Here is a 15,810-nt window from a genome sequence, read left to right on the forward strand (position 1 = left end):
CCTGGCACCACCATGCTGTGACGGGACTAATTGTATGTCTATCATTGCTGCAATTAAAGATTCTATTCTATAGTGTTTACCTCTATGATGCTTTTTTTTTTTTTTTTTTTTTTTAAGGCCCTAGCCACTGAAATCCCAGGAAAATTAGGTGGCAGGGCCTGCCAGAGTAAAAATTTCAAACTACTGTGTACCTGGTCTCCATGAGGCCAAGTTTGGGCAATGTTGGGCCCCAGCTGGGGTCTAGTGGCTAAATGGCCAGAACAACATTACATAACACTACACTTACAAAATCCATACACTTTTGAATCTCTGGCCTTTGCAGTGAACTTTTACACCAACAATGAAGGTAACGTGGAGATGGGGGAACCCCTGGTGCTCTGAGGAACCCCTGGTGCTGTCAGACACGAATACATTTTACCAGTGCTTTTTTTGTAAAAAAATAGGTGCCGCTACTGATTCTTTGCTATCAGGAAAAATTGATAATTAAAAGGATATGAAAAGTACTCTAAAAATTTTTTTTCCTGATATTATTATTTTAGTAGTAATGTTTTTAGAATAAGAACAACAAATTAAATATATTCTCCTAATTAAATATATTTGCATACAGGTATTCCTGTATGCAAATGTTCCTAAAAAGAGTATTGCCAAATTTCATTGTGTAGTGAAGAAAGGAAAAATTAGTCAGGAATATAAATAAGCACTTTTGTACTTTCATTAATTATTACATTTATTTTTCAGAACTGATGCTTTACTACAGAAAGTATCTGTTGTTGTTGAAAAGAGTTATTTTTATGGCTGCCTGTGGAAGTGTATCCTCTCCAACCCATCAATTCGACTTTCTGCCATCACATATATAATATGTCATTTTAACAAAAAAATTTCAATGGAAGACCAATTGTACATAATTGGTACAGATATTGATACTATGGTAAGTGAACACATCAGTTTTTCTTTGATTCATTCTTATAATTTATTTAAATTTAATGAAATATGATTAATTTCATCCATAAGATTTTGAAATAAAATCCAGATTTTGAAAAATCAAAAACACTTCAAACAGATTTCAAAATAAATAAATGTTTATTCTTTTTGTACAGTTGATTATCTTTTCTGTCATCTAGTGATTTGTTAATTGAACATTTTTTAAAATGATTTTCTACTAGTTTTGCTTTTTAAACTGTTCATAAGCACTCAAAATTAAAAGCTGTTTCAGTCTTCCTGTTGTGATCACATAATGATTTTGAAACTCCATCCATAGCTGCCAAATCTCTGGATTTATGAGCGAATCTGCCTTTTTTTTTTTTTTTTTTTATTCAATTTGACCTTTCTCTCTCTCTCTTTAATATAGTTAGCGACAAAGAGTTTTCTCTATCTTTTTACAAAAACTCAGGTTTTCTGTCGTTTTTTTCTTTTCACAAAAAAATAATAAAACTGTATTAAAATTGGATATTTTTAAAAAAGTTTGTAAACTTCTGCTTATTTTCATTAACAAATTGACCATTAGATGTGCTGTGACAGACTATGTTACAAAATATAAATGCATGATAATAGGTTGTTCTCTGTAATGTGTTATACTTCATCACACTTGTGTAATGTGAAGCTAATTAACAATGTCAACAAGAAATATGATATATTTTCAGAAGACATATATGAATTGATTGTTTTTCCATTTTTTTCATTTTCCAAGATTTTTCTATTTTCATCTTGTAAATTTTTTAAAATGTAATACCTTTGGGGGGTGTGTGTGTGTGTGTGTGTGTGTGTGTGTGTGGTATTGTAGATGTGATATTTCCTTTGAAAATGGCAGGAAATGCAATGTAATCAGACACTCCAAAAACAAATAAGCATACCAGCATATGGTGCATGGAAATAACAGCAAAAATAGACCTTGTATTTCATGGCAACAAAGATTTTGTATGTGCTGAATGTTTATTTGCATATTTTGTCTGAGTTGTGCTGATCATGCAGGCACACTGTTCAGAAATATGTTTTCCAATAGCAGAAAAATATTATTGTGGAAGACAAAAACAACATGCATTGTTAGTTAATTTGCACAGATAGTGAAATAAAAGGTAGTGATGGCTCTGAAAAATCATTTTTGATTTATTAAATGGCTGTAATCAAATTGGTACTAAGTTGTATTGTCTTGTGGTGATCTTTTGTGATTAAGAAACATTGTCATGTCAAAAACAGCTTGTTCTTAGTGCCAGCATTGGAAGGTGATCTACAGGGTACATCATTCAGGGAACAATCTGAATGCATGTATGATTATTTCAAAATACTGTCTGGCACTTGGCATTGATAATCTGTCTGTTATTGTCGTCCTACAAACTGGAGCAGCAAGAGTATTAAAATAGGAGATTGAGTACTTGGTGGTAATAGGCCACCAAGCCATCTTATTAATTTGTGTGTTGAAAAAGAGCTGCATGCCTTCCTGCAGAAGTGGAAAAACAACTTGGTGGAAATTTACTACTATCTAGAAAGAAGTGCTAACAAAAAGTATTTAAACAATTTCAACTGGTGCATGCCACTGAAGTAAACAAGGTTTTGAAGCACATGGGGAAAGAAAAGCTAATGATGGCTTACATTGGTTGTTTTTGGTTAAATGTGTAAATAGACTGGTAGAACAATGGAAATCTTTGACAAGTCTGCCAATTTGATTTAAAAAAGGAGTTAGAAGTGGTTAAGAAAAGCAGTATGAGCACTTTTCAGAGTTACCAAATTGAGAAGAAAACAAGTGATCACTAGTAAGTGTCACTGATTCATGTTAAAATCCAGTCCATGATACAAAAGTTTTGAAAGAATACAATTTGATGAAATTGAGAAAAGAAGCTTCTGAACTGCAAATTTATTGGAAAATAATCCTAAATAGGCCAAGCTGATAATTCTAGACATGGTATTCTTACTTGTGCTGAAAGTCTTTTTATATTTCTCTTTTCTGCTGGAATAAAGCAGTTTGCTTCTTTTTTTTTTTAAATGTTGTGTGAGTGTTTGAAAATTTGAACATAGCTCTTTAATGCAGTATATACTTCACATCCAACTTCGGTCATCTATATATGTTGAAGAATATTATGTGCAAATTTATTTTACAATCAGTTTCTGAAATCTCCTCTTCCATTTTGGAAGGTTAGTTGACTAAACCAGAAAGATGGTTCCAACTTAGTTATAAGCATTTCTACAACTGTTTCTACTGCCAAGGTTATGGAGAGAAGAGGTTATGGAGAGACAAAACAAAAGAACCCTCTCTTCTAAAAGAAGAGAGGGTTCTTTTGTTTTGTTCAGTAGGAACCTCTTTATTACTACATGTGACTTCTTGGTACGCAAGTTTCCATTGGTATATTACAGACTTGTTAGCTTAACCGACAAGAAGTGCAAATGAATGGATGAGTGAAATGCGATTTTATTTATTTATTTATTTTTATTTTTTGGCTGATGCTCTATAATCTTGCTTTCTTGCATCATATGCTTCTATTAATGCTAACAGCCGACCGGGCTAGCCGAGTGGGTAAAGTACCTGCCCAGCAACCCAAAGGTCGCGGGTTCGATTCCCGCCTCGGGCTTGGATCAAAGTACTGCAAAAACCTTGGGAGGTGCAATATGGCCACAGAAGCCGATGCGCCAACAACTACCAAATCAAAAAAAAAAAAAAACTAATGCTAACTTCTGTTCAGGGAAAATAGTGGAGCCACTTGTTAAAGAAGTAATGCAGGGCCATTTAGTCAGGGGTGTAGTTATATTTCAATCACAGCATGGATTTTTTAAGGGCTGATGTTGTCTCACCACTTAGATTGGGGGAAAAAAAAAAAAAAAAAAGAAGATGAACTGCAGCGATTATCAACCCACTGCACAATGGAAGCCTCCTCAACAATTCCTGTTGAGGGAATTGAACCATAGTCTGCCACGCTATCCAGTGCAGGTTGGCAGATTGACCATATTTAGCAGTCAGGGGCTTGAATCTCGGTCTACTCAAAGGGCATGTGCTACTGCACTCCCGCTCCTGACCATTCGGCTACGGGTACTGTGATGTGATGCAAAAATTAATATTATTACCATATACTTGTTGGTTTTCAGGAATGCTTTTGATACTGTTGCATATAAAAAAAAATAGCCGTACAAATTGGAAGAGTGTGTGGCATTAAGGGAAACTTACAGCTATGGATAAAGAGATGATTGAGTGAAAGAAGAAAGAGTGGTTATCAATGGACACTATCCTTCGTAGACTAATGTTACCCTGAACAACAAATTTTGGGTCATATTTTGTTATGGGGCATGAAAGTAAGTTTACTTTATAGATTTTGTGGTGCTAAACATGGAAATAGTGCATAAAATGGCAGATTGGCTCTTGTTTTCAAAAAAAAGTATTTTTTTATATTTCTACAAGGTATTTTTTATTTATATGGCAGTAAGAGGTAGCTATGAACATACCTATTTCAAACATGGGGCCCTTCATTTGTATTCGGCTTTGGGGGCATCCCTTCTCATCATCTGACAATAATCGACTTCAATGACAATAATGGCAGCATTCCATTTGCTTTTGTATCTTTGTTCCATTGCTCCGATGTCTTGATGGAAGTGGTCACCATGTTCTTTGCTGAAGGCACCACAGTTTGGCAGGAAGAAATCTAGGTGTGAGTGCAAGAAATGCATCAGTGACAAAAGTGACATGTTGCACCTCAGTTTCTTGTAAGAAGTAATGACAACTTCCACAAGCTGCTTGTAATTGCTGGCTTTAACATTTCCTAGAAAAGATTTTGAGAGGCTTTCCATGCTGATTTCCTGCTATCACTAAGTGCACATTTGAACCGTTTATCTTTGAAAAGTTGCCTTATTTGTGGATCAGTGAAAATGCCTGCCTTAATCTTCTCTGTAATAAGTCTTGGGAATTTTTCTTGCAAGTATGTGAATGCGGAACCGTTCACTTCCAAAGCCTTCATGAAATTTTTCATGAGATCCAGTTTGATGTGGAGTGGTGGAGCCAAATCTTTATTTGGATCTACCAGAAATTCAAATGCTATGTTCTTCATTCCAGGTGTTAATGATTTTCATTGAGGCCAATTTCTTATCTTGTAGTGCATATCCTTGGCACGACTATCCCACTCGCAAAAAAAAAAAAACAATACTTAGTGTAACCCATCTTGTAGTCCTAATAAAATGGCAATTACTTTAATGACCACATATCTGCCACTCACACTTCTGATAGTGTACATCTAAGAGGATGTTCTCCATGTTTGCATATGTTTTTTTTTTTGTTTTTTTTTGTGGATGGCATACACAAGAGGTATTGAAGGCAGCATATTTTCATTGTTTAATAACACAGCCTTAAGGCTAACCTTAAAAGCATCTATAAATAGTCTCCATTCTTCGGGTACACGCTTCATGTTCATTGCTACTATTAGACCATCAACATCCTTCTAGTGAGTTTACCTTCTTTGATAGAATTTATCGTAGTCTATTTCGAGTAAAAATATCACTTTAACAGAATGATCTAGAAGATTCCACTGTTGTAGCCTCGAGGCCAAAAGCTCTGTCTTATTATTCGGCAGTTTGAGATCCCCGATGAGGTCATTAAGCTCACTTTCTGTGATCTTATGTGGTTCAGAATGATAAATGATAAAGGTTTGGACAAATTGGTGGATCCCCTGACGTAGATGGCTGCTGTACTTCTTCGTATATATCAAGTTGATGTTCAGCAGTGTCTTCATCAGAGTGTACAGAAAAATGGTCAGGTGGTTCAGGAATAGGTAGTACGTCACTGTGAGGTATGGGACGTATTGCAGATGGTATATTTGAGTGCATCTACTTTTTCTTCATTGTCATCCCTTTTCTAATAGGAGGCACCATATAGAAGTAACAGTCTGTGACGTGATTTGTTGGCTTTCTTCATATCACGCCCACTGTGAAAGGCATAAAATGTCCCTTTTGATTCACCCACACACATTGAGTTTTGATGAAGCATATTTGTAGAGCTCAGTTCTTGTCTTGGTCGCCTGCTTCACACCCAAAGTACCAGAAGTAGGCCTTTTTTTTTGGGGTCCGGAAAATTAATCGCCAGCAATTTACCGCCGCGTCAGTTTATCGCGTTTTACCGTCTAGAAGCAATGAGATGTGTTTGGTCAAATCATAAAAAAGTTATTTTTTATTTAAGTTTCTGCCTTAAGCTATGATTAGCATATTTTTGGAATTCTATGAACTGTGAGGGAATAGTACAGAAATAAAAAAAAAAAAAAAAAACACATGTATGGAAATATGTAATTTAATAGGTAGATTATGTATTTTAATAGTTAAATGTATCACAAAAATAGTCAAAAAACCCATTATTTGAACAATATAACAATTGGTTAATTTTAAACTAAACTAATTATAACATTAGGTATGTCATAGTACGCTGCAAAAATTCAAAATGAATGTTTATGCAATCTTCAGAATCAGTCACGTTGGGATAATTAATTACTAAGAAACTGTAATATTTACAACACAGTATGTAAATTATTAATAAGAAATATTATGTGCTATACCTCTTAGATAATCAACAATATCACCCCATTCATCATATGCACTAACAAGCCTTTTAATTCGTTCATCACAATCACGATACTTCTTTTTTTTTGTTGCCCGTATCACTTCCACTTAAATATTGTTCAATGCGCATTTCATTAATACTTTGTTATTTTTTAATGCCATCAATAAATTTCCAAATGTTGGGATGATAAGCAGCGACTTATTCCTCAAATCCTCTATGCCACTCTTCAACAGAATTATTTGTTCTTGGTAATACTTCTAGAACAAGCTGGCGTAAGTTCCACATTTCATGGGAATACTTTGGTGGTCGACGAAGATGTCGTCTGGTTGGGCTGGACGTCCAATCCATGTATCCTCAAAATAATCAACTTCTTGCGATTCTGGAGGAAAAACACCATTTTCACACACTGCTCATAGCTGCTGATTTAAATCCTTTGTTTTCCCTTAATGCTTGTTCTACTTTTCTTGTGTTAAATCTTCTTATGTCCTCTCTGAGTCTCTTTCTAATGGCTTTGCATAACTCAGTATACTCAATTTTCTCCCTGTCAGTGTTTTTCTTGCTCTTCATTTGTCGTCTTCGGTTCATCGTGACAAGTGTTTCTTGACTAATTTTTTCTTCTTTGGATTTCTTTTTTCCTATAGGTTTCTTGGGCTTTATCACTTTCAGAAAGTTGTAATATTCCTCGTTGATATCTATGTCCTGAGCAGTCTGCAGAAGCTCCAACTTGTTCTTAAGTTCCAGTAAATACTGCTTTTTCTCCTCTTCTGTTATCTCCAAGACCTTTGTATTATTTACTCGAGTCAGTTTTTTCCTTTCCTACATCTATATCAAGTGTACATCTTACCATTCTGTGATCACTTCCAACATTTACATTATTCAGGACTGTAACATCATTCACAATACAAAATATCTTCTGTTAGTGAGGATGAAGTCGATTTCATTAGTTAATCCATTTCGACTTTTCCATGTCCACTTTCTGTTCACCCTTTTCTTGAAAAAAATGTTCATTACTGACAATCCTTGAGATTCTGCAAATTCCACGTCTTTCATTTCTTTCACCAATTCCAAAATTTCCTATAGTTCCCCTTTCTGCACTGTTTTGTCTTTTTCCAACCTTAGCATTGAAGTCCCCCATAATAATAGTGTAGTGGGTTTTCTGCTCATCTAGAAGACTCAATTTCGGTGTACATTTCTTCAACCTCTTCATCATCATGGCTCGATGTTGGTGCATAAATCATTATAACCTTTAGCTTGTACCTCTTAGAAATCTTGAGTATTAGTCTTGACACCCTTGGTGATGTACTTTTGAATTCCAAAATGTTGTTTTTTTAATCTTTATTGACCAGAAACCCAACTCCACCTTCACTCCTTTCACTGTTTCCATTGGCGTACAGCAGATTTCCATTTGATAAACTTATAAGTGATTCATTTCTTCTTCTTGTTTCAGCCAAACCGATGATATTCCAATTCACATTTTCTAATTCCTTTACCAGCTCTAATATCCTGTCTTCACCGATGAGTGATCTTACGTTATAACAGGCCAAGTTCGGTTTCCGTGCATGGCAGCCTGGTCGTACCCAGAGATTCTTAGCACCCTCTGCTTCCACTCTGATCCTCTCGCTGCCGTAAGAGGGAGAGTGAAAGCTGCTGGCGACTGAGGGTCATATTTGATAATGTAGAGTAACTCTAATATGGACCCAACTGTAACCTAAAACAAAAGCCAATCGACAATTTTTAATGTGATTTTCATTTTCAGCAGCATTAAATTACTCAGGTTATCCAACACATAGGGACAAAAAATGGTGAAGATACTGATATAATAATCTTTTCTTCCGATGTATTTAGAAATTTTGTAGCTTTTTTTTCAACAATTAGAAAAAATATATTTAAAGGAAAAGTATGCATTATTTATCTTATTGCTTTTTTTTTAAAAATAAAATAATGTTCTTGCATTTTGTCTATTTTTACTGGAAGAAATCAGTGAATTATGTCAGAATTACCAGAAAAAAAAAAAAAAAAAAATTAAAAGGATATTGATGCTTGCTGTTTTGTTGGTAATGTTACCAGAATAGCATTAGCATTAGTAGAGGCATTTGATGCAAGAAAGCAAGCTTATGCAGCATCAGCCAAAAAAAAAAAAAAATAATAAATGAATAAATAAAAAATAACCACTTCCACTTCACCCCTCTGTTCGTTCGAAATATCTGTCCAGCTGAGCCTTAAACTTATTTAGGCTATCAACTTCCACGACAAGGGATGGAAGTCTATTCCACCAACCAACCACCCGCTGGTTAAAGGCAAATTTCCTCACGTCTATCCTACATCTGTCTTTCCTCAATTTGAATTTATGCCCTCTCAGGTGATTATTCTGAGCAAGAGGAAGAATCCCATCAGCATTGAGCATGCTCAAACCATTCAAGGCTTTATACACCTCTATCAGATCACCTCGCCGGTGCCTAGTCTCCAGACACTGTAATTTGCAAAACTTAAGCCTTTCTTCGTAAGCGCATCCCTTTGTTCCATTCACTAATCTTGTTGCCCTTCTCTGTACTCGTTCCAGCATCTCTACATCCTTCTTGAAATGAGGCCTCCAGACCTGTATACAGTACTCTAGGTGTGGTCTGACCATTGCCTTATACAAGGGAACAATCACCTCCTTATCTCTGCTAGAAAAATTCCTATATATCATCGACAATACACCACGAGCTACTCTTGCAGCCCATCTGCACTGCTCAGAAAACTTCATATCTGCCTGCACAATCACCCCCAGGTCCCTTTCATTCTCTACCACTGTCAGTGTAGTACCACAGAGTTGATACGTTGCTCTGGGGTTGCTGTTTCCCATGTGTAGTACTTTACATTTGTCAATGTTAAACTTCATTTACCACCTCTCAGCCCATCTGCCCAACTTTCCAGATCCTGTTGCAGTAGCATAGTGTCAGTAGTGTCCTTGACAACCCTGCCAACCTTCGTATCATCTGCAAACTTGGACATTAAGCTTGATATACCATCATCAATATCATTTATAAATACAGAAAACAATAATGGACCCAATACTGAACCCTGAGGGACTCCATTAATAACATTAGTCCACGATGAGCAGTGTCCATTGATTACCACTCTCTGTCTTCTCTCCCTCAACCACCCCTTTATCCATAGCAGCAATTTGCCTCCAATGCCACACTGCTCCAATTTGTGCAGCAGTCTTCCATGTGCAACGGTATCAAAAGCCTTTCTAAGATCCAAGTATATAATATCAAAGTTATTCCCTGCATCCAGTTCTTTTGTGACTGCATCATAGTATCCAATCAAATTGGTCAGGCAAGACTTCCCCTTAACAAAACCATGCTGTGTCCGAGCTATAACTGAAGTCTTGTCTAGATGATCCTGCAGTGCTTCTTTAACCGGTACCTCCATTAATTTTCCAGGAACAGAAGTTAAACTAACTGGTCTATAATTGCTTGTGTCAGCCTTTGATCCTCCTTTGTGAATTGGGGTCACATTTGCACATCTCCAGTCTGTGGGTACCTCCCCTGAGTCCAAGGAAGCTCTCATAATTATGGCTAAGGGTTTGCTTACTTCCTTTGCTGCCTCCTTTAATATAACTGGATAGATCCCATCCACCCCATTTCTTGTATTTATCTTCAACAATTTCTCCTCCACTTTGCTCTCAGTTATTACAAGATTCTCTAGCTTACTGCCAGAGTTGAATACACCTCTGGCATTCCCCTCGCTGAATAACTCCTCATGTGTGAATGTCGATGCAAAATATTCATTCAGTTTGTTAGCTACCTGAGCAGGATCATCAACAGTTGAACCATCGATATCAAGTGGACCAATCTGATTCATCCCCTTCCTTCTAGAGTTTACATAAGTAAAGAACTCTTTGCTGTTTTTCTTTGCATCCCTTGCCAAAGATTTCTCGTAATCTGCCTTCGCCTGCCTAACCTCCTTTTGTAACTTGGTTACAGATCAACTTGTATCTATCATAGGCTTCTGTGTCATGTGTTAATTTGTATGTATCCCATGCATTTTTCTTCTCTGCCATATGTCTCATTAGTTCATCTGACATCCACTTAGGCCTAAACCTTGAACAATATTCCTTAGTTGGTATGTAAAGCCTAGTAGCTTCCGAGATAAGTTCTTTGAATGCTTCCCATTTCGAATTTGCTGTTGGTAACATCATCAGTTGGTCCCACTGTATATAATTCAAATACTGTCTCAGTCCATCGTAGTTGCCTTTACGAAAGCAATAACCCTTCCCTTTACCCCTAATGGTAGTTACCTCTTTGAGTACATCCAACTTCAGCACAGTGTGATCACTGCCACCTAGTGGCAGTGATCACAATTCCAATTCTTAATGCATGAAGAATCACTACTGATAATCAAATCAAGAGTATTACTCCCTGTAGTTGCCTCCCGAATATGCTGATGTAGAAAACAATCATCTAATAAATCCACAAAAGCCTTGCTAGTGTGTGAGTGACCAGCCACCAAATTCTAGTCAATATCTGGGAAATTAAAATCCCCCATTATAAGACTCTCTGATTTACTGGCCCACTCTATTTCCCCGTACAGTTTCTTATTATACTCATAAGAGTCATTAGGCCTATAGCACACTCCTACTCTCAATTTTGATCTCCCAATGCTTATGTCACACCAAACTGACTCGACACTCACTGTCCAGCAATGCCGACTGGCTTCACTTCCTTGGATTTTATGTATTTCTTAACTAATAGAATAACCCCTCCTCCCTTCCTATCCTGTCTATCCTTTCTGTAGACATTGTACTCCCCAAATTCTAGTTCTGCATTCCTTATATCTGTGTGACACCACGTCTCTGAAATCCCCACAATATCTGCCTTTGATGTTTTGAGCAGTACCTCAAATTCATCAAATTTATTTACTAAACTCCTAGCATTGGTGTACACGCAAGTATACATGCACCTGCTCTTCCTCTTAGCCTCCCTAACACAACCCATGTGTTTACTTGTACCCCCATGATTCCCAGCAGTCTCTGAAATATCCTGCATCTTATTTTTCAGGCTGCTGCTCATTCCAATAGAAGCACTGCAAGAATCACTTTCACCTCTGCCAGTGGCTACTGTTAATCTATTAGTCCTTGTATCCCCCCAATCTAGCAGTTTTCCGACCCACCTAACACTGCCTCGATAGCATCAGCAAACATTCTTGCACCCTTTCTATTTAAGTGTATCCCATCCCTGTAGAAGCATCTCTCCTGTTAACAAGTACAGACCAGGCTGAAAAAAATTCTACCCCTTGAGCCTTGCACAGTCCTTCCAGGGCCGAATTGATCGACAGGGCTCTCATCATATACTCCCTCCTATCGTGTCTGGTAAGACTTGCAGACACTTTCAAATTCAACCCTAATTCACGGCTTTTTTTCAACAGTGACCTGTACTTGTTGAGTAATTCCGCCGGTCTCCTACTCTTAATATCATTAGTGCCAACGTGTATGTCTCCGTAACCAGGTGGGAAGGAGCAGCAGTGCGTAGTACACGCTTCTTGATTAGACCGGGGTTCGAGCCTGTCACCACCAAATACGGAGGATGCGGAAAGGTCAGGGAATGACCACCGCATATCCCGGAGCAATATGGCCTTAGTTGCTAATGCTCCTAAAAACCAAATAACAAACAAACTAACAAGCCAACTATATTACCTTTTGTGCCCTTAAAAGATGATATCCGCTCTACGTCATCAACCTTTGTCCCTGGCGGACATACCCTGGTGCTGTTCCACCTATCCTTTTTACAAAGCATGTTTCCTGTTTCCCTGACAATAGAGTCACCAACAACTACTAGTTCCTTTGGGACCGGCGCATTCTGCCTTGGGGGCTGCCGCTGTGTTGCATGATGACCAAGTGCAAGCTCTGGCATTGGTGTGGGCAGCTGAGAGCTTGATGGGCCCTCACTTTTAATCCTTCGAGGGTATCCACCCTGTCCTTCAAGCTGTCATATAGGCCCATAACAATGCTGAGTTGTCGCCTGATTTCCTTTCACTCCTTGCATCACGCACACACAAAGACATCCCCCATGGCAGTATCATGGCCCCGAGTGCCAAGCGAGTGATCATAGCGATATTTCCAAAGTGATTTGAAAGCGTTTTTTCTCTAAGCGACAGATTGTAGAGATTGTTAAAACCCTCTTTATTTATAAAATTATTTAATTTTGGCTTTTTCTAAATAAAGAACTAAGCTTCATATCAAGGAAGGAAAGACCCTTTCTTTTATATTTATATATATATAACCAATTTCTCTAACACACTAACCACTAATCTCTTATCGCTTGGTCACTGGTGGCACCGCTCCTGCCTCCACGTGGCGGGGCTGGTAGTCTGAGTATTAATCTAATACTCAGGGCGAAAAGGAGCAAATATGGATCCATTAATATCACCAACTGTAGAGCCTACGTGCTCGCATGAACTTGAGTCATCTCAAGCAAAAAGAATCAAAAAAGATGATTCTTCACATGACATACCTGCTTTTCTAATTTTACACTCTTTGTCAACGAAACCTCTTAGTAGCTTATCGCCATTTCTTGTGCAGAAAAGCATAGAGGCTGTAGCAGGTACTCCCAAAATTGTCAAACGCCTTCGCTCAGGAGATCTTCTTATAGAGACTTCCCATCCCAGTCATTCTAGACAACTCCTGAAGCAAACGACCTTCGGAGGCCTTCCCATTTCGGTAACCCCGCACAGAACTTTAAACACCTCAAAGGGAGTCATCTCGGAATGGGACCTCCTTAATGTTTCTGAGGAAGAAATTGCCGAAGAACTTAAAGCACAACGTGTTGTCGGTGCTAAAAGAATTATGACCAAACAAGATGGTGTCCTTACACCCACAAGAAATGTTATCCTTACCTTCAGCAGTCCGAATCTACCAGAATCAGTAAAAGCTGGCTACCTTTCCTGTAAGATCCGACCATATATACCAAATCCACTTAGATGCTTTAAATGCCAGAAGTATGGTCATTCTCAAACAGCATGCCAAGGTAAGACAATCTGTCCCCTGTGTGGCTCATCAGACCATTCCCAAACTGAATGTACAGCAGCTACGCCAAAGTGTCCCAATTGCCAGGGTACTCACCCCGCATATTCTAGAACTTGCGAATTATGGAAAACGGGAAAGAAAATAATGAAGTACAAGGTAGAGAAAAATGTATCTTACCAAGAGGCACGTAAACAAATATTAAATGTGATCCCTGCCAAAACATATTCCAATGCAGTTAAAAACACTAAAGAATTTTCTACACAGACTTATATTACTATTCCTCCTAAATTATCTCTTATTCAATGGGCTAGATCCATCCTTGCGGATGGTGAGACACTAACAGCAACAAAGACAAAAAGTCCATCAAATTCTACTAATACAAAGCCATCCAAGCCACAACAAGACGTTCCAAACTCAGGCACATTATTAAAGGAGAAAGATGTTCATCGTACACAAAATAAACCAACTGAACGAACCATGGAAACCGATGAGAAATTAGACAATGATGATGCTGTTCTCATGCTTCATGCTGATGATGAGATGGATATTACTCGCCCAGTATTTTCAAAACGAGAGAAATATAAACAGGATCGAGGGAAAAACAAATGATCAGACCAATCCATCTAACCTAAACCCAAGTAATGCAGAAAATTATTCAATGGAATTGTAGAGGACTAAGAAGTAATCTTGATGAATTAAAATACCTAATGCACCAGCATGATCCTGCATGTATTTGTCTACAGGAAACTTATTTATCATCAAATTATAGCCCACACTTCTCACGGTATACACTATATAGACGTGACAGATGTTCCGATTCTCCAGCAAGAGGAGGAGTAGCAATATTAGTTCGTAGTAATGTACCATCGAAACCCGTTCAGCTTTCCACTAATCTAGAAGCAATAGCCGTTCGTATTGTTCTTGGGATTAATCTCACCCTTGTCTCCATTTATATTCCACCAAACGTTTCATGTTCCATTGAAAGAACTTGATAATTTACATAATCAACTACCCCAACCTGTATGCTTTCTAGGTGATCTAAATGCTCATCATCCTTTGTGGGGTTCCCCGAACATGGATCGTAGAGGGAGGATGATCGAAACTCTACTTGATAACCATCACTTAACACTACTGAATACCAGTGTGCATACTTATATTCACTTGCCTACAGGTTCTAGCTCTGTTCTGGATCTGTCCATATGTTCCTCGTCCATTTATCCTAGCTTTGATTGGACAGTATTAACTGACCTTCACAACAGCGATCACTTTCCTATAATTTGTGAAATACAGACGGATACAAACTATACATCTAACCAAAAAATTACGTGGAATTTTCACAGAGCTAACTGGGAAAAGTTTTCGAAAACAGTGCAATTTGATAACCATTTGATTCTTTCTGCATCTATTAATAATGCCACTAGACATATAGTAGAACAATTACTTGAAGCTGCTACCAGCGCAATACCGAAAGTTAACCTTACGAAACAAAGGTACAATAATTGGTGGACAAGGGACTGCTATCTTGCCAAAAGGAAACAAAACAAAGCTTGGAACACTTTTCGCCGAAATGCTACAATGGAGAACCTTATAAACTATAAACGGCTGAAAGCTGAAGCACGCCGAATTCGTCGAAAAGCTAAACAGGATGCGTGGATTCGATTCAGTTCTACCATCTGCAGAAACACTGACCCCAGAATAATTTGGAGAAAGATCCGTATCCTAAGTGGAAAGTGTCAACAAACCAAAGCCCCAATCTTGTCCTGGAAAGGAATAGATATTTCTTCTCCAACTGATATTGCAGAGGCTTTAGCACAAACATTTGCAGTCACTTCATCATCTCAATCTTATGAAGACTCATTTAGACGCAAAAAAATGTCCATGGAAAAATATAAAATTAACTTCGTTACAAAACAACCTCATTCTTATAACCTTCCGTTCACTATGAATGAACTCAACGAAGCTCTCCAGAATTCTAGAAATAGTTCTGCTGGACCAGATGGCATTTTCTATATAATGCTTTGCCACCTGAACTCAAACTCAAAATCTATATTACTGAAATTTTACAATAGAATCTTTGAGGAGAATGTTTACCCTGATACATGGCATCAGTCAGTTGTGGTAGCCATAGCGAAAGCCGGGAAAGATGCTTCCTCTCCCAATAGTTATCGTCCTATATCTTTGACCAGCTGTTTAGGAAAGATAATGGAAAAGATGGTACACAAGAGACTTGTCTGGATTATTGAAGATCAAGATGCTATATCATGCCACCAATTTGGTTTCC

The 15,810-nt window shown here is 37.7% G+C and overlaps 1 protein-coding gene across 1 annotated transcript in view; it reads left to right on the forward strand.

Moving 5' to 3' along the window:
* LOC150091387 (protein DOP1A) overlaps positions 1-15,810 on the forward strand; it is a 519,845-nt gene that overhangs the window by 74,048 nt on the left and 429,987 nt on the right. Inside the window, exon 4 of the mRNA XM_090390176.1 lies at positions 739-928. Within this exon, the coding sequence (XP_090246302.1) occupies positions 739-928 (190 nt within the window). The remainder of the gene's footprint in view (positions 1-738; positions 929-15,810) is intronic.

Source organism: Mastigoproctus giganteus, chromosome 1, assembly GCF_048544385.1.
Source record: "Mastigoproctus giganteus isolate SK-2022 chromosome 1, ASM4854438v1, whole genome shotgun sequence".
Lineage (NCBI taxonomy): Eukaryota > Metazoa > Arthropoda > Arachnida > Uropygi > Thelyphonidae > Mastigoproctus > Mastigoproctus giganteus.